Below are 19,521 nucleotides of genomic sequence, written 5' to 3' on the forward strand. Positions count from 1 at the left end.
CAAAAGTGATTTTGGACACCAGTCTGAGGCCAGCATGCATTAACTCTGTAGTCAAAATAATCATAGGGCTGAAGGCTGAGGTCAACCTGCTTATGTGTCCCACCATCAGTTCTGAATTCAGGCTCTGCAGGTATCATGTGCTTTCCACCATTAAAGATAAAAAGCCTATTAATAATCATGGTTTACCATAGAATATACTCACTAATTTCTACCACACAACCCCCCTTTATGGTCTGATAAGATCATAACAAAAACATAACAGTCGTTTGGGTCATATTCTACACTACATTTGATCATCGTTAAAAAACCTTTAGCATGTTCAGGAATCTCAACCTGGCTAAGGCAAAAAAGATCTATCAAATGTCTAACATGTCTAACTAGAATTCACACATAACATAGTATTTTCAGCATGCATTGAAAATTAGCATTTCAAAATATATGACATAAAAATATGAAACTCAAAAAATGACATTTCAAAAAATAAGTAAATAATAGAAATTAAAAACTAAGATTGTCAACAAGCTTGCATAGATTTGGATAGCTCTGATTATCGTCATGTACCGGTATACTATATAACGTGGGGGGTTTGGGCATCGTAGTTGCTGCTGTTCGCAGCCACATGCCCTGGAACCCATTAGTCCAATGTCCATTTGTTTACACCGTCTGAAACGGCTGTGGTTCACATGAAGAGGTCACCAGTTTAAGAAAATAGGACCTCCTTCTGATGTCTGATTCTCACATTCCGGTCTCCTCTCTAGTTTCACTCCAATCTATCTCCCCATAGAACATCCTCTCCCAGTCACCCGACTCCTCTAGGTTGTCCATCGCAAGTGTGAATGATCCATCTGGGGCAGTATTATTTGGAATGAAGGTACAACACATTTCACCTATAAGAGCACAAACTCCCCCCTTTTCTGGTAAAAGCCAATCTAAAGCCTGTCTGTTCAGCCATGCCACAGCTTTAAGAAGTATATATTCTCTCATATTTAATTTATACTTTCTGTTATAACCCCATGTATTCCTGACGTTACTGCTAAACACCAATTCATTGGATTCAATTGGATATTTACTTCACACCGATTTTTCCTATGCGCATGTTCATAATTTTGGCGGAAGGTTGATGCACATAACGGTTGGTTATCCGACATAACAGCAAACACAAATTCATTAACTTGGTTCTGCGGTGGTATCTGAGCATGTAAGACTATTTTCCCTTTCTTGTTGACTATTCCTGAGTGAGTTGGGGCCGGATTGTCCTGTGTTTCTCTTAGGCTTCCTTCAGTACCAGCCCCTGATTCCTGGCTCTTCCAGGTCTGAGTTGTCTCCATGGTTTCATTCTTCCTCGGGGTCTGACCTTGTGCAAGCGGAATCTGGCACAACCCGTAAAGGATCAGGAACAGGCTCCCCGTTTTCAGCATCATCATGTTGCTATATCTCTTGGCTCGACTGGATCTGGGCCTGGGGCAGCTGGTCAGCCCCACGTGTGTCTGCGTCTGGCTCCTCCTCCTCACGCTCGTCTCTGGCTTTAGGTTGAGCAGCTTTTGTGCAGTGGTTGAGATGATACCACGTGGCACTTCCTTCCACTTGGATGGCTGTTGGTGTTGCGTTGGTGACTTTGTATGGTCCTTCTCTCCTGGGTTCGTTCCATTTTCTCCTGAACACTCTGAGATACACGTGGTCACCTGGCTCCACCCCCTTTGGTGGCTCCTCCTCCAACTCTGGAACTCTGTCTTTCTCCTGTTGAAAAATAAGCCTGTGTATGCCAGTTAGTTGTCCCATATAGCGTCTTAATTCAGTTTCCAATTGTTCCAATGGAGGTCCTTTGTGAGGCCCTCGAATGACAGGTGAAGGCATGAGTCGGCCCATAAGCATTTCATGCGGGGTTAGATGCGTCGTTCGGTTAGTTTTCATGCGATAACTCATTAGTGTCAGTCGTAGTGCATTAGTCCTTTAATTTAGTACTCTTAATTTTGTTAATCTTTGTCTTAAGCGTCCCATTCCTCTCTCCACCATACCTTGTGGTTTGAGGAATGTAGACATTCCTAATCTTTGTTTGACATGCAGATGTTAAATCACTTGTTTGAGTGTTTTCTGAATAAACGCTGCCCTATTGCCTGAGCTAATTTGTGACGGAATTCCAAACCTTGGCATGACTTCTTTAGTCAGAACCTTGATTACCGTAACCGCATTTTGGTCTTCTGATGGGACTGCTTCAACCCATCTGTTGAAGCAGATGGGTTGTTTTTTCAAATATTTCACACTCATTTAGCTGGATGTCAATCATTGTTTGCAAGTATGGTGAAGAAAAACCTTGTTTTCAAAAATTTTCCTAATTCTCCTCAATACCTCCCCCCTTGCGCGATGGTCAAAACCATGCGCATTAAATGATAAGCAAATCTAAGAACGGCGTTGGTGCAACCAACGTCGAAACGTGTAACCTTAAGCATCAGCAAACTGAAACCAATCTTTTGGGAAGGGAAATCGAAACCAGTATGTCCAAATCCAAAGCCCAATATGGGTGGGTTTACCATCAGCCGCCTGAAACCACGCTGTTCCAAAGTCATGCACTAAACCGAAAAAACGTACATGCGTTAGTGGCCTTCTATACCACAAAGGTAAAATAAAACGAAATAAAACGCGACATGCCCTGTTTCAAGACGACCTCTGCTGCCAGAGCTGACATATCTGACTCCTGTTCCCCCTCCACCTTTCATCAGCCGGCTTTCCCTTGCAGTTCGTCACTACATGTTCAAGTGAGCCAATGCTCACAGTGACTCTGCCAAGTAATCGTGACTGTTCCTGTTTTAGGTTGTCCCGGGCTTCAAGGTGGGATCTTACCCGTCGTTGGCTAACCAGCCTTCCATACTGGCTTATTGCAGGATGCCGTACCTGGGATACGATCAATCCCCACCTATATGGTGGTATAGATCGCAAAGTGGAGGGATGGAGACAGAGTCTTCAGCCGCATCTGCCTTATGCAGCCATATGTGTGCGTCATGAATACACATCAGGGCGACTATAAAACAAAATATAATTTATCATAGTTAAAATTATTAAAGTGTTGCAGCAGCATTAGTGGCATTTGAAGCAAACCCACTACTTCCAAATCCAATTTGACAACATAGCATGTATGACTCCTTGCCAGCAGATGTAGCGTCAATTCACCTACTGTCCTTTACTAGGGAGATGTGAAAGAAAACAAAAATCACAATATTAAAACTTGCATTTTCAATATTGGGCGACTCACTTCTCTCTTAACCGTTACTCAAAATCACAATTGTCTTCATAATCCTACCCGATTGCCCTTCACTATCTATTTAAATTGGACGACCTAATTAAACCTTTTATTCTACCTATTGCTTGCATTTAATGTTCTCCATATTCTGATTCACTACTATACCAAACCCAAACCCTCTATGTTGATCTTAACTAGTTTATGCAACACTGAATTGATACATTGTTTCTATTTACTAATTAACCATATTGTTTTATCTGAAGTGTGCTTGTGTATCCCCTTGTGTACTCCATCACTCGGAGTAGGAGAGGATTCTCCCCTACCTTGGCAGCCCTGACACACACACGAGAACAGGCTCACATACGCATCCTTTCTTATTTTATTTTACTTATTTATTTTGAATGACATGTCATTGTGGATAACCTAAATTAGAAAGTATTGCCGATTGTTTTTTCTAAATTATAAGATCACTTTTAATAAATTGTCTATTACTTATCATAATCTCGAAGGAAATATTTTATTTGTGTTGTTATCTTGGCACCTAGACCTCGTCAGGTCCAAGCACCAAAATAACATCCACCTATCCACGCAGAATCCATGGGTTGGGTCTGCTCCTCCTTTGATGAGTCACTTTACCCTGGCGCCATTGAACCCATTGACTCCTGTGGAGTGTGGTGTGCAGACAATTTTTAACGCTAATTGCTCATGTTTTGGAGTCTAAATAATTATTCCTAAATCCTGTAATCACCATGTAACTTGCTCAGGGACACATCAACACTCAGCTAGGAGAGATGGGGATTGAACCAGCAACCCTTTGGTTACTAGACAACTGCTCTACCTCCTGAGCTAAACGACCCCAGCCACCTTTCCGCTGATTTATTACCTCCGGGTCGGTCCGCATCCGCCCTTTTTGCTTTCTATACATTCCTCTCCCTTCTCCAAACACCTTCTCTCTCTGATCCAACCCGTTGTCTCACCAGTGGTCTGTGTACCAAGATGTAATGATATATACCACATGATGTTCCGACGCGATGGAGAGTCTCCAAAAACCACAGAATCACCAATCCCAGTGGTGGTTCTAGGTTTTTTCTAAAACAGTGGACATGGGTTACATACAGGAACCAATTACAGAGTACATCCAAACGCACAAATAATCTATTAGGCACAATGCAAATTCAATCTCTTTCTCTCTGTTGTCTCTCTGTCCAGCCCCCACCTGCGGGTTTTTCCTTACTTACGTTCCTTCTCTCTAACTCTCTTTACCTCTCTTTATCTACTTCCTTTGCTTTCACAAATCTCCATAACCATTTTCACTTTCAGTAATCCTTTCCTTTCCTTTCTGGTTTATTCGTTTTTTGGACACTCTCCAAAACTAGATTTATTAATCTTAAAAAGGCCATCGAAAGATATGAATCTCCCCAAAGAAAATTCTAACCGGAAAGCCTTCTCCAATCTCATCGTCACTTCTTGTTGCCAAATCCACACACTCTTCCTCTTCTCTGTCTCACTCTTCACAAATCACTTCATCTGTCCCCTCTAACTAAACTCAATGCTAACTCTTTCTCACTCACTCACTCACTCACTCACTCACTCACTCACTCACTCACTCACTCACTCACTCACTCACTCACTCACTCACTCACTCACTCACTCACTCACTCACTCACAACTTAAAATAAGAATTCACCGATTCTCATCCTTGGAGCTGTCATAGGCATTAACTGCGTGTGTTCCGAGAATCCTAAGGTTTTGGTGAATTTACCTGCCAGGGTGAGGTGAGAGGCATAATTTGGACCTACGCGAGTGTAAGTGGCTCCAGTGTGGGCCATCATTGGCGTGCCTCTATAATTTATCAGAACCTGCAGTATTGGTTCCTCATCAGCTTGTTTTGTGATTGCTACAAGCTGACCCTCCCCCTGTGGATTCTCTGGGCACCCCTAGTATCCCTGACCCATAAAGGGACCTGCCTGGTAGCTACCTCCTTGTTCCTGCCTTCCCTGATAGCTGTTTCCCTGTCCTTGCTGTGGTGGATAAGGGTTAGCCAAACAATTCCTCCTAATATGTCCTTCCATGTTACACCCATAGCATATTAAAGGACCTCTGCGTTGTCCTTGGGATCCTTGTTGTTGATTGTTTCTATACTGACCTTGGGGCCCTTTATTCTGATTCTGCCTATTCCTATTTGTTGGGTTCCCAGTATTATGTAGGTGTATCTGAATGGTGTAACTGAATGGTGGAGTGGGTGACCATTGGCTCTGAGGCTGTTGCACTAGGGGAGAGAATGCCTGTTGAGGAGGTTGGGTTTGTGGTGCGCCCTGCTGGACGGCTTGCAATATTGTTTCAACCGGCTCTGAAACAACCGCCTGTTTTTTCTTCTCTTTTTCTCTTCTTGTGAGTTCTTCCAACTGAAGCTGAGATAGCTTCCTCTGCACCTCTTTGCTTTGTTCCTGTATTTTGTGTTTATTTTGCCGATATTTGTCCACTGCATGAACCACATGGTCGCAGAAGTCTCTATGAGATTTATTTGTAACCAGTCCAACCACATCATCTAGCTTAACTTTGATTTGGCTAGGTAGAATCTCCATCACAGAGTTTCTGAACATGACCGAAAACACAGGATGGATCTCAGGATCCTCAGCCGTCTCCAAGCACCATCTGTCCACTTGGGCCTGCAGGTAGGATGCAGGATTCTCTGTGTCGTTGATAGGGAGGCCTCTCATATTTTTATGATCGATATGGGCCGGGAACTCCCTTCTGAGTGTGGTCCACATCGCCACTCTGTAGCGATCAAGTGTAGTCCCATCATACATTCCATCCATTATATCCAACCCTCCATTCCTCAGTATAGACTCCATCTTAGATAACCCCAATACTCTTGCCAACAGAGCTTTCAGGTCCCCTACTGCCATTAGCTTTCCCACTGTGAGTTCCTCAAATGTTCTAACCCATTTTGACACCCCGTTATGTATGTTGGGGAGTTTAGAAATGACTCCCTCCAGGTCCTGTGAACCCCATGGTTGATAGTGGACCTGTTGTCCTCTGACTAGAATGGGATAATTTCCTGGGAGGGTGTCGGGTGTCTTTTTTCCCCTTCGTGCTCTCCTTAGTTTCCCCCGTGACTGGAGTACTAGGGGGCTTTGTATTGATATACTGCAGCCAGACTCCTCTGTGCCTGGGTCCCCACTGACCCTCCCTTGTGTGTTACATTTATTATCTCCTTCATCTAGTGTGACTTCCCCTTTAAATTCCACGTTGCCTGTTACCAGTGGATACATGTTAGTTGGTTTGTACGGCGGTGGCTCAAGCTTCAGAGGCAAAGGTTGAGCCTCTTCTTCCTTTGTGATTATTTTTCTGGCCTCCCGTTGTAATGCGCGCCACCTCTCTCCCTCCTCTTCGAACAAAGCTAGCACTAACTTTTCCCTGTCTCTCTTTTCTAAGGCCTTTTTACCACTTCTGTTAGGTTTGTAGTTCCTTATTACTACCTCCATGTCCCTACACATTATTGGATCGAAAGTCCCTCCCATGGGCCATGTCGTGCCTGTTTTAGCTGTTCCTTTCTCCCATTTCTCAGAGATCCTTGTTATCTCATCTCTGAGCAATGGATTGTTTTTGCTCAAAATCTCTACCGCTGTTGGTGCCATTTTAAATTATTACTTTATTACTTTATTTATTCTGAAATACACTATTTATTAATACAATTTATTTGAGTTTATCCTACTAGTTAGTTTAAATACTTTATTACCTCTAAGCTACAAATGTGAACTCTTCCCAAGCGCTCGTCTCCCTCCCGAAGATTGGAATGTGGCCCCCACCCTTCACTGTTATCTTTAACCCTGGCCTGCAGGCTCCTGCTCATCCCCTGTGTGTTTGCTCGTGCACGTACAGTTAGAGTCAGCGCGATGAAGTTTAAGTCAAAGAAGATTTACACATTTATTCAGTACTTCAACAAATTAACTATTTTCTATCCGTCTAATTTATTTATGATTATCAACTACTTTCAACAAATTAACTATTCTCTGTCCGCCTAATTTATTTATGACAGAATCAACAACAAAAAAATTAACCGGGTCGTAAAAACCTCCGAGGTAACTTAATCCTAACACGACTTAAATACAGACAATAAACCGATTCATACAATTTTTATATTATATTGAAAAATGTCTGAATTGTTTGTAATCAATTACAAATAAAAGGTTGACCGAGCGTAGAAACTGGCCTTTTGATTAAAACATGAACAGTCGGATGGATAATCAATCAACCAGAATTTCAAACAAGAACCTATTGCCACACAGCACCAAGATCAGAGTTACAGACTGGCCTTTTCTTTAGATCCAACACTGCAGCGTGATTGGAAGATTAGCGGGTCAAACTCATTCAAACGGAACGTCAAACGACAAGCCCATTCTTTTAAAATAATGGCTGAATACATAACCATTCGAACAGATCAAGAACAAACAAGAAACTTCTCAAAACACCAAGATCAGGATTAGCTAATCACCTGAAGCGGTATCCCAACCAAGAGACTTATCTATTCAAAAAGTGCGAGAAGCCTGTTTTCTCAAAATAGCAAGATCGGAATCAGAAATTCACCATCATTGGTGCAGGATCTGCAGATCAACTGCACCAAGATGTGTATTTAAAATTCACTAGTCAGCATCTGCGACTGAATTCATTCCCAACTGACAACTTAACTCCAAATAGGATACTGTCAGAAAAAATCCTACAGGTCTGTTTCTTTCGACCTGCGGGCCTGCTGGCCCTGTCCTTGTTAGAACTTTTCCACTAATTCGTTCCTCCACAAGACAGTCACAGGACTTACAGTAAGCCTATTTAACCAAAACACCAAATAACAACAACTCATATCAAAATAGGGAGCCACAAAGCGTCTTGGTCATTTAGAACCACAGACGCGCGTATGGCCCATGTGCGCGCACGTCAATCTCTCCCGGAGCCCCCGTATCTCTCACTCGCTCATTTATCTATAATTTTGGTTCGTTTGATCGAAGAGACACTTTACCTGCTGCTCGGCGTTCAGACGGGGCAAGAACAGATCAAACGACTCTATCCTATATATGGCAAGACAACTTACCCTTGAGCTCTGGTCGTATGATCCGTTCGCGTCCCGTCCTCTGGCCCGGCAGCTGGCGAGTCCCTATTTCCTCCTGGTCGCGACGCCAATTATGTCGGAGATTAATCGAGATTTAAAACACTTAGACTAATTTAAGAGAGAGAGTGCAAAAGAAATCAAGGGGTCCGGAGCAAGAATTGACAAAAGACTTTATCGTGCAGAAAAACAACAACGACAACAGCCTGAGTGGATCTATAGAGTCACTGCCCGAACACCGGTCCCAGCTTCTCCTTTATACACGCATACATACAAGAATTTCTTTGTCCCAGTGGGGGTTTCCGCCCACGTCAATCTTCATCAATCATCAGTCTCAGAATATTATCAACAAAAGTGATTTTGGACACCAGTCTGAGGCCAGCATGCATTAACTCTGTAGTCAAAATAATCATAGGGCTGAAGGCTGAGGTCAACCTGCTCATGTGTCCCACCATCTGTTCTGAATTCAGGCTCTGCAGGTATCATGTGCTTTTCCACCATTAAAGATAAAAAGCCTATTAATAATCATGGTTTACCATAGAATATACTCACTAATTTCTACCACAATAGTTCCTAAAATGGAGTGCTGAGAATGGTTGCGCACTTCGTAGGCCTACAGTGCATGTGAAAGATTTACCCATGGTGACATACACAAGTGCGTGTGTGCGTCACAGCCAATTTTGAGGCAGGCCTGGCTAACATGAGATTTTTACCTCCCTGCTCCTACTCCCAATCATTTGCTCTTCTCTTTCGCTCTCCAAACCTCCAAGCCTAATTACCCTGAAGAGGATGGTGAATTCACTTAAACCAGCAAAGGTTGCTAATGCATATTTGTTACAGCTTGCCAACACCTTTACTGTCACTGGCATTTGTTAATTTGTGAATCAGGCCTCTCTCTCTGTCTCTCTCGCTCTCTCTCTCACACTAAGCAGCACCAAATACAATCTTGACGATTTTTGTAGTGCTGTGTGTAGTGTAGCCACACGTTTGCCCCATTCTGAACTTGAACACGCAGTTAAATTCCTTTCCTAGCTCCTCTTGTTTATGTTGGTAGCTTAGCCATGTCATGTCACGTTGTCAACATTGGATACATGGAGCAGAGCATAGTGGGTCATATGTCCGATACTTTTTGGAAACGTTTTCTTCATAAAACGTGCCAGACAGATTTTGTATACATTTTATTCCTTAGTATTAGCTACATGGGTATGCCGTCTTTCAGAACCTTTCATTAACTGCACTAAAGAGAGAAAAACTAGTGCATCCTTATTCTGAAAATGCACTTCTGAATGCATCTCTGTCCCCAGCACATTTAAAACCAAACTGCCCATGCATTTAGATCTAATGGGGAACATTTCGGAACATTGAGACGTCGGCATAATGAGGCCGGGGCCAACGTCATCTAGCTGGCTTATTACATAGGTAACACATAGCTAATGATGCTGCTCGCTAGAGAAGCGACAACAACCCACGAAATTTGAGAGACACTATCAAAAGCTTCATAACTTACCTGTGTTTTCGATCGTAACACGCCACTCATTTGCTGTTGTTGATGTTTTTGATTCCGTGGTCATGTAAAAAAGACGGTTGATGACCAATGCAACCGAGTGACAAGTCACCGTCACCGAGCCGCACGTGCGGGGACGAATCAAATCATGGATCTATCCCATTGGCTAGCTAGCCCGAACAGCCATATTCTCATTGGCTGTAAGAGCTGTAGATGGAATCAGATTCAGTTATTAGGGTGTGCGGCGCGCACTTTGTGCAGAGATGCGTTCAGGGAACGGAGTGTACTTCAGGGAAAACCTAAGTGTTCTACCCATAGAAATATTAATATTGCCAGCGATTTATTGGGGGGGGACATTTTGGGCATATCTGAACATTGGGGGGGACTTGTACCCCCCAATGTATATGGCCGCTACGCCTATGGTTTATTAAGCAAGTGTTTTGATGAGCCGATTAGGATGGAGTTACAGTAATCAAGGCGGGATGAAATGATTGCGTGGACCAGAGTTTCGCCGGCTGAGAGTGACGGGGAGGGACGGAGACGAGTGATGTTCCTGAGGTGGAAGAAGGCTGTTTTGGTAATCTTGTTCGTATGGGGGAGGAATGAGAGGGTGGGGTGAAGGATGATACCTAAGTTGTGGATGTGAGTGGAGGGGGTGACAATGGAACCATCAATATTAAGTGAGATGTCCTGGGTGGGGCGGGTGAGGGAGTTTGGGCCAATGATGAGGATTTCTGATTTATTGAAATTGAGTTTGAGGAAGTTGTGTTTCATCCAAGTTTTGGCCTCAGTGAGGCAGGTGGTGAGGGTGCAATGGGTGGCCTCAGAGGTGGTGTTGGTGGAGAGGTAGATCTAAGTGTCATCAGGGTAACAGGGAAAATGGAGGCCATGTTGGCGGGGGATTTGACCGAGTGGGAGGATGTAGATGATGAACAGTAGGGGACCAAGTACAGAGCACCAAGGAAATGGTCAAATGAAACGATATCCACAAATCCTAACCTCCAGATGGTGTTTATTTTTCAGAAGGAGGCAGGAGAGGGCAGTCTCCCCTGGACCCAGCTGTGTCTCCATGAAGAGTGACTGGTCTATGGAACATCCTGTTAACTTTAAAGACGGAAATCAGTCTATTGAAAAGAGGTGAGGATTTAACAGATATAATAAAGTAACAGATTCTATCAAATGTCCATAAATCCTGGTTCTTGTTTTTCTAGAAGAGTTCAGCCGCAGAGAGCAGACTCCCCTGGACCCAGCTGTGTCTCCATGAAGAGTGACTGGTCTATGGAACAACCTCATAACTTTAAAGATGGACGCCCCTCCAGAGAGGAGAGGTAGGAGTTTCAAACAGACGATAAAAGAGACAAGTTGGTTGTTCAGACTACTGATACTGTTTACAGGTCAGGAAAAAACAATAGTGTGTGTGTGTGTGTGTGTGTGTGTGTGTGTGTGTGTGTGTGTGTGTGTGTGTGCAGTCAGTCAGCACCCGCCGTGTTGTGTTGTGTTTTAAGAATGGTTGTCAGTGCGCACTACTGCCCTCTCTCCAACATAAGGCCTTTCTACACTGCCAAGCCCACCTCGACACTGCATAGTTGCATAGTTGCTACATCGTTGCAGCTCACATTGGGATTTGCTTTATTCATGGTTCCCACGGGTCCTTAAAAAGTCTTAATTTTTTTTGTGTAAAATTAAGGCCATAAATTGTCTTAAATTTACTGTAAATTTGCTCTAGGTATTAAATTTTGCAGAGGGTTTTTTAAGACTAGGGGAAATTGTCGCGCACAACAAATCACCTAGTGCGTCTTTTAATTACGGCATTTTCAGGAGTTTTACGTTCCGTTGACATCAGTCATCGGGGGGCTGGTTGCATCTGCAGCCTGCAGCTGCGTCTGTAGGCTAACTTGCTGGCGCTACTTTTAGCTAGTGACGGTTGACATCATTAGGCCAACTTGCGCTACTTTCAGGATGGGACAGTGCAAATTCAATGAGAAATGGTTTGAGGAGGATACGTTTCGGGGGTGGTTGGAGAAGGCAGGTGACTACGAGGCAAGGTGTCGTTTATCCCGAAAGGCATTCATACTAGGGACCATGGGAGCAAAAGCTCTTGAGTCCCACATGAGGTCGCAGAAATATATCCGATACTCCGTGGCAGCTAGCGGGACTACACCGATGCCCGTATTATTTGAAAGAAGTGGACTGAAAAGTTCAGCATCCGTGGCTAGTACTTCACATCAGACGGCGTTAACCGGCTTTGTGTCGCCACCAGAAACCCAGAAGGCGGAGGTATTGTGGGTTCTCCACACGGTGAGCAGACATAATTCCTTCAAATCGAACGACGACATTAGTAACGTCTTGGCTGCTATGTTCCCAGATTCTGAGTTTGCGAAGTCGTTCACCTGTGGTGAAAACAAAACGGCCTATCTTGCCAAATACGGGATCGCATCTTTCATAAAAAGAGAGCTGTCACGCAGCGTAAACGATAAACAGTACGTCCTCATGTTCGATGAGTGAACAAAACCACTAAAAGCAAACAGATGGATATCCATGTGAGGTACTGGCCCACGGACGACACCGACAGCCATGTCTTGTCGCGGTACTATGGATCACAGTTCATGCTGGATCATTTTAATGTAAGTATTCCAAACAGTAAATTAATTAAATTGTGTGACGGGCTTTGACTTTTTCCCAAAAATCATATTCGAAGTTTGTTTGTTTATTAATATTAATATTCAAATATATTCAAATATTTATTAATAATATTTTGACCATTCAATTCCTTCAGTAAGACCTGGATTGGGCTTCGCGGGGTTTGTTTACCGGCATTGCTATGGTTACCGGTCCTGCGTGTTCCGACGGTTTATTAGGTATCTAATAAATCGCTGTCTAATCAATACTTAATTCAATGCCTCTTCCGTGGTCATTACAATATTATGAGTACACTGCGTCGGGTTCTCCGACGCTCTCCCTCTTGGCCTGCCATAACAGGTTTGAATATTAAGGGCTGCCTAATATTCGTTTTTGATTGAATTTTGATTTTTTTTTTTATATTCGCATTATATTCGAATAAGGAAGTTCGGCTTCATAGTGTGTGTGTGTGTGTGTGTGTGTGTGTGTGTGTGTGTGTGTGTGTGTGTGTGTGTGTGTGAGTGAGATCACTGTCAGCCGTGTTTACATGGACACATCTGATCCGGTGTGGATGTGGAAGAACAGCTCAATCGGAATAGAAAAGGATCATATAATACGCCTCAATCGGAATACAATTATCTGTTCGTAATATAATTCTATTCGGCTACAGAAGAGGTGGTGTAGTCTGCTATAATCGACATGCATACACTCATTCCGATTAGTTTGGGGTTTAACTTAGGAAAGCTGCAGTAGTTCGCATTTGGTCCACTCCGCACTCCAAACTTGACCGCTGTCAAGGACGGTGGATTTATTGCCTGATTCATGTCTTTGTTATCACTCCGTTGTAGTTACAGTAGTCCGGTAACATATCAACCCCAGCGTGTCCGGTTGCTAAGCGACGGGTCATGGGTGACTATGGGTGACATGGGTGGGTTAATGTGTTCGCGTATCGTCGTGTCCGCGCGCTTCCGAGATAACTTTGCAAGAGTACTACTACTGCTAGTACTACGGCTACGGTTGATGTGTATAAGTGACTCAATGATACACACTTTTTCTATCAAATAATTTTTCAGACATTTTTTGGGTCTTAATTTATGTATGTGTTGGTCTTAAAAAGTCTTAAATTTGACTTTAAAAATGGTGCAATAACCATGTTATTTTTTCACACAATTCATCCCTTTGTTTACCTTCAAGTAACGTCTCGGCAGCGGCGTTCAAGCACTCCTTCACAACAGTCGTGTCACTGAAAGTTTTTTTATGTTGCCCCACAATCCATGCAATCTTAAGTGAGCATTCATTTGCACGTTGCTGGCCTGTAAATGAGTGTGTGAAGACACGCATAGACCTCTCATACTGAGTGTGAAAAGCGAGGGTCGCATTTCCCCAGATGCTACCATTTAGCCATTTACCTTTTGCATGCACACCTAGCCGTTAAATTTGGTTTGCGTTAACGCCGTTAATAACGCGTTTAACTGACAGCTCTAGTATTAACCTTAGGCCATGATATCCCTTGGGCAGGGCATCTTGGAAATGTTAAGACTCTGGAGAGGATAGCTGCACGTTTCCACTGGCCAGGGTTATACAGTGAAGTACAAAGGTACTGTAAGTCATGTCCCACCTGTCAACTTACCAGTAGTCACAAAGTCAGACGTTCCCCTCTTCATCCACTCCCAATCATTGGTGTCCCATTCCACAGAATAGCGATGGATATAGTTGGGCCCTTAGAAAGAACACGGTCAGGGCACAGATTCATTTTAGTAATTTGTGATTATGCTTCTCGATACCCTGAAGCCTTTCCCCTGCGCAATATCACAGCTAGCGCTATCGCACAAGCTTTACTACAGCTGATATCTAGGGTAGGCATACCAAACGAAATCCTCACAGACCAGGGAACTGCATTCCTTTCCAAAACACTCAAACAAGTTTACGGTTTACTGGGGATAAGGGGAATAAGGACCACTCCCTACCACCCTCAAACGGAGGGGCTGGTAGAGAGGTACAACAGAACTTTAAAGAGCATGCTGAAAAAGTTTGTTGCAGCCAACGGCAAAGACTGGGACCAGTGGCTACCGTACCTCCTTTTTGCGTACAGGGAGGTGCCGCAGGCATCCACAGGGTTCTCGCCCTTTGAACTGTTGTATGGGCGTCAAGTCAGGGGCCCTCTGGATTTGCTGCGGGAGGCCTGGGGGAACCCTAGGCCCACTGAGACCTACAGGATCCTTGCCTACGTCCTGAAGATGCGAGACAAGATGGAGGAGATGGCTAGCCTGGTGGAGGACAACATGCATCAGGCCCAGCAGACCCAAGCCCGGTGGTACGACCAGTCGGCGAGACAGAGGAGCTTCACGCCAGGACAGCAGGTTCTCTTGCTGTTGCCGACGACGGAGAACAAGCTTCTGGCCCGCTGGCAGGGGCCCTATCGGATTACTCGTAAGCTGGGGCCGGTGACCTACGAGCTGGAGATGCCAGGGAGGCGTAAGACCAGACTGGTCTTTCACATCAATCTCCTCAAGGAGTGGCACGAGCGGGAGTTGCCGCTCAGCCACCAGCTGATGGTGCGATCTGTGGGGGAGGATGAGGATGCTCCGGAGCAGTTCTTTCCTTCGCAGGTCCCCAACACTGAGCCCGATCTTTCTCACCTGACTGCTCAGCAGGTGCAGGAGCTGCGGGCCATCATCCCGGAGGGGATGTTCTCCGAGCAGCCAGGGCGCACAGCGGTGGTGGAGCACGACATCCAGCTCAAAGACTCCAAGCCGGTGAGACAGCGGATGTACCGGATTCCTGAGCGCTTGTTGCCTGCACTCAAGGAGGAGTTGGAGGCAATGAAGCAGCTGGGGGTCGTTGAGCGGTCCTACAGTGGCTGGAGCAGCCCTGTGGTTCTCGTTCCTAAGAAGCCTCCGCTTCTGCATCGACTTTAGGCAGCTGAACGCCCAGTCCAACTTCGACGCCTATCCAATGCCGAGGTTGGAGGACCTCCTAGAGCGTCTGGGAAAGGCGCAGTTTGTCACAACGCTTGACCTCTGCAAGGGGTATTGGCAGGTGCCGTTGGCTGAGGGAGCGAAGCCATACACGGCCTTCCGTACCCCTCAAGGTCTCTACCAGTTCACGGTCATGCCTTTCGGCCTGCAGGGGGCGCCTGCGTGCTTCCAGAGGCTTATGGACCGTGTGTTGGATGGCACAGACACCTTTGCAGCGGCGTATTTGGACGACGTGGTAGTTTATAGCGCCACCTGGGGGCAGCACCTCCAGCATCTGGGGGAGGGGCTGCGCCGCATCAACGAGGCTGGACTGACGCTCCAGCCAAGGAAATGTGCCCTGGCTCAGTCTGAGGTCAGGTACCTGGGGCACATTATTGGAGGAGGGGTGATTAAGCCTCAGAAGGACAAGTTGGAGGCGGTCCGGGACTGTCCACGACCCCAGACCAAGAAGGATGTACAGTCTTTTTTGGGGCTCGCTGGGTGGTACTGGAGATTCATCCCGAACTTTGCCACCCGTGCTGCACCTCTCACTGATCTGACCAGGAAGTCGTGGTCCACGAAGGTCAGGTGGGAGGAGGTCCATGAGGGGGCTTTCCAGGACCTGAAAGCAGCATTGCTCTGTGAACCCGTGTTGCAGAGTCCGGACTTTGAGAGACAGTTCACAGTACAGACAGATGCCTCTGGAGTGGGACTGGGGGCAGTTCTTCTCCAGGGGGAGGCCGAAGAGCAGAAGCCGGTGGCTTACATAAGCCGAAAACTCTTTCCCCGGTGTGAGGGACCGGCGTGGTCGCCCCACGTATCTGGGATACGGCCAACTGGGTTTTAATGTCTCCAAAACATTCACAAAAAATAGAGCAACGTTTCAAATGAAAAGGAAATTACTCCGTCCGTCAGCAAACATAAACTAAGAAAACATAACATAGCATAGCCTAACCTAACCTAACCATACGTCTCTCGTACTGGCCTCACGTCAAGCCAGCACCACCTTCCGCCCCAAACACCAAATGAAAAAGCCCTTAAATAGGGAAATGGCAATTGGACCAATCACGGCCGTATGGGCCAGACCATTAGTTGGGGGAATATTATTTACCTAAAGCTAACAATCCAACATAACTGAACAGAAAGTACATTGTGTGAATACTAAATAAACATGATGCTAAATAAACAATCAACAAATACATATATACCCACACCCTGTGCAGAACCTAAAGATATTTACAAAACAGCCGTTTCTATCAACACCCCCCTGGGCTATTCCCTGATACTCTGATCCTAAGCTCCCTTAGCATACTGCCCCCTACCGGGACGGAAGACCAATTTTACACCAGCGCAATATAATATATACACACACAATATAATAATAATAATAATAATAATTCCTCTAATGCGGGACAGTGAGAAGGGGGAGGATTTCACCTTCTCACACCCGGGAAACCAGGTACTCCGTAGTGGAGCTTGAGTGCCTGGCAGTGAAATGGGCCCTAGAGACTTTGAAGTATTACCTGATGGGCAGAGACTTTTTACTTGAGTCTGATCATAAGGCATTGCAATGGTTGGGGAAAATGAAAGATTCAAATGCACGCATAACACGATGGTATTTGTCTTTGCAGCCGTTCCAATTTCAGATTAGGTACAGGGCAGGGAAACAGAATCCCGTAGCAGACTTCCTGTCTCGTCACCCTAGTGACGAGCCTTCAGAGGGGGGAGGAAATGTGAAAAGCGAGGGTCGCATTTCCCCAGATGCTACCATTTAGCCATTTACCTTTTGCATGCACACCTAGCACCACACTACAAACAACCACGCACCACAGTTTAATACAATCCATTTATTTACAAACATGCTAGATAATGCACACATACATGTGTTTGTCAACTACCCTTCTTCCTGTCCGTCCGGCAAACTGGTCCATGGGGAACGTGTGCCGCATGGGAACCAGGGCTTTATTTTCTGTTCCGGGACAGTTCATTTGGTTTGCTAATGGCGGGGGTGGTGAGGTAGCGTTTGTACTTTGAGTGTCGTTATGGTTGGTGTGATTTATTTATCAAAGACTGTGTTGTGTGTGTGTGTATGTGTGTGTGTATATATTGGTATGCATCGTTTGATGAACATATAGTGTTGGGGCTATTGTTTTGTGGTGTTTGAGTGATCATGTGATATTGATGTGTCACCTATCCCAGTGGTTTCTCCCAATCGGCCCTGATTGGTAGGCCTATTTAATGGGGAGACATGGGAGGGGAAAAAGGTCGGGCATTTGACATGCAACAGCTTGCCGAGAGGCAAGCTGTTGCATGTCATCTTTTTGTACTTTTTGGGCACTGTAAATAAACCGGCACCATTTTTGCAACCTTCAACTCTCTGAGCCAACTCCTGCTTTTTGACCAACTGACTCCTTGGTTGCGTCCCGTCCCGCATGTGAGTTGGGGGTTCAATACCTCTTTCTCACACTGAGCTCTCAGCTCGGATATTTTCCACGCTCTTACTTCTGACTTCTGGGGATGCTTTTTCCTCGAAGGATCTGTGTTTGGATTCGTAATGCCGTTTAATATTCCCGCTTTTTATCAGCGCCACGGTTTCAACACATAAAAGACCCAACAAAGGTTTTGTACTGCCTTGCGGGAGAATGAACATTTATTGGTCAGTCCATTCATCTTTGAAATGTCTGTTTTCAGGTCAACTTTCCTTATTTTCGAGCAAGCCATTTTCTTATTCCAAATCGCTCTTTCAGTAAACAAAAAAATTGATTGGCTACTTTTTGAGTGACGCAATTACGCACATGCCGTGACAGACGGAGGGAGGGGGGGGAGTTCTGTGAGTGCATGATCTTTGCTCTGTGAAGATCATTGATTTTTGCTGTTTTTATGCTGTACTACAGACTATTCTGCCTTTCAATTTGTATTTCAGTGAGAAATGATTTTACTAACATAATCATGCTTTGTATAGTGAAATCATAAAAATAAAAAAAATAAACTTTATTTTTTTTCTTATAATTTTAAATTGGTCAGTGGTCCTTATAGGACCGTCACTTGGTCCGGACCCGGACGGCGGTCCGCCGTTTGGAGATGCCTGCACTAAGCCATCTGGCCGTGGCCGTTGGCCGTCGCAACTGTGGCCTGGCCACGGTAGGCTCTTGTACATACGTCATCACGTCGTAACACGTCATCACCTTATAGTTCAGACTTGTGTTGGAGGAAAATAACCCTTTTAAAGGGCTTTTTAAAGAAAAAGACTAAAGATAAAGAATTACCAGCACATTGATAGAGTGAAATGCATATCTAAAGGAGACTGATTGATTAAATAATCATTCATGTCTATCTACACATTTTTAGGAAAAGTTGAGTTACCAGCAACCATGCTGTCACCACAGATCCTAAATTGTGGTGAGTGCTGCCTCTGAGAAGTGAGAGACATATAGCGGGGGAGGGGTGTTGCTCTCATCTCGTATCGTGATGGGGGGATGGTTACCTGGAGTTGACAATGGTCGTTAGGCCATCTACAGTGAGTTTCAAGTATGCTAACTTCTCATAGCTGAGATGTTGTATCCAACTCAGATCGTCTGAGATATTTGTCATTCCCCTGTTCTGGGTGTAAACATGCGCCACACACCACTTGCCTTTGTTGAAGCAAAATCCCTGGAGTGTTTGTGGTATGCTTGATAGTGATAAGGGATTTTCATATCCCTCTGCAGAGAGGTATAGCAGGATACGTCTCTACGAAACTGATGAAACACATCTTTTATATTTTAGTTAACTTTATCAAAGTTGGTGACCTACATTATTTTCTACATTTTTTTTTTACAATTTTTACACTCCAGCATTTATGTATTCATTAGGTTATAATTATTTTTTTTGGTGCTTTCTCTATAGCACAAAATAAATAATTTGCCATAGAGCCTTTAGACAGTTCTTCAATAGTTCATAAGAGACATTTTGTCATGAGAAAAAAAAGGTTTATATAACAGGGCAAACTAAGGCTGTCAATCAAGTAAAAATATTTAATCGTGATTAATCACATTTTTGGCCATATTTAACTTGCAAATTGCAAATTAATCGCACATTTTTTAACCCTTCTAAATATATCTTA

General features: G+C 44.6%; 2 protein-coding genes across 32 annotated transcripts in view; one reads left to right on the top strand and one right to left on the bottom strand.

Moving 5' to 3' along the window:
- The window catches only part of LOC132460630 (NACHT, LRR and PYD domains-containing protein 3-like), a 521,671-nt gene that overhangs the window by 323,668 nt on the left and 178,482 nt on the right, over positions 1 to 19,521 (bottom strand). The gene's annotated exons all lie outside the window — the stretch shown is intronic.
- Positions 1 to 19,521, top strand: part of LOC132460633 (NACHT, LRR and PYD domains-containing protein 12-like) — a 272,380-nt gene that overhangs the window by 192,413 nt on the left and 60,446 nt on the right. For 26 of the 31 annotated variants that reach the window (XR_009526396.1, XR_009526397.1, XM_060055383.1 and 23 more), the window contains 2 exons: positions 10,867 to 10,980; positions 11,055 to 11,171. The exons of 3 other annotated variants lie outside the window; for them this stretch is intronic. Coding sequence is in view for 26 of the 28 variants with exons in the window: in XM_060055383.1 (XP_059911366.1) it covers positions 10,867 to 10,980; positions 11,055 to 11,171 (231 nt within the window). In the remaining 2 variants the exon portion in view is untranslated. The remainder of the gene's footprint in view (positions 1 to 10,866; positions 10,981 to 11,054; positions 11,172 to 19,521) is intronic. 2 more of the 31 variants (XM_060055384.1, XM_060055408.1) reach the window with 2 other exon arrangements.

This window comes from Gadus macrocephalus, chromosome 7, assembly GCF_031168955.1.
Source record: "Gadus macrocephalus chromosome 7, ASM3116895v1".
NCBI classification, from domain to species: domain Eukaryota; kingdom Metazoa; phylum Chordata; class Actinopteri; order Gadiformes; family Gadidae; genus Gadus; species Gadus macrocephalus.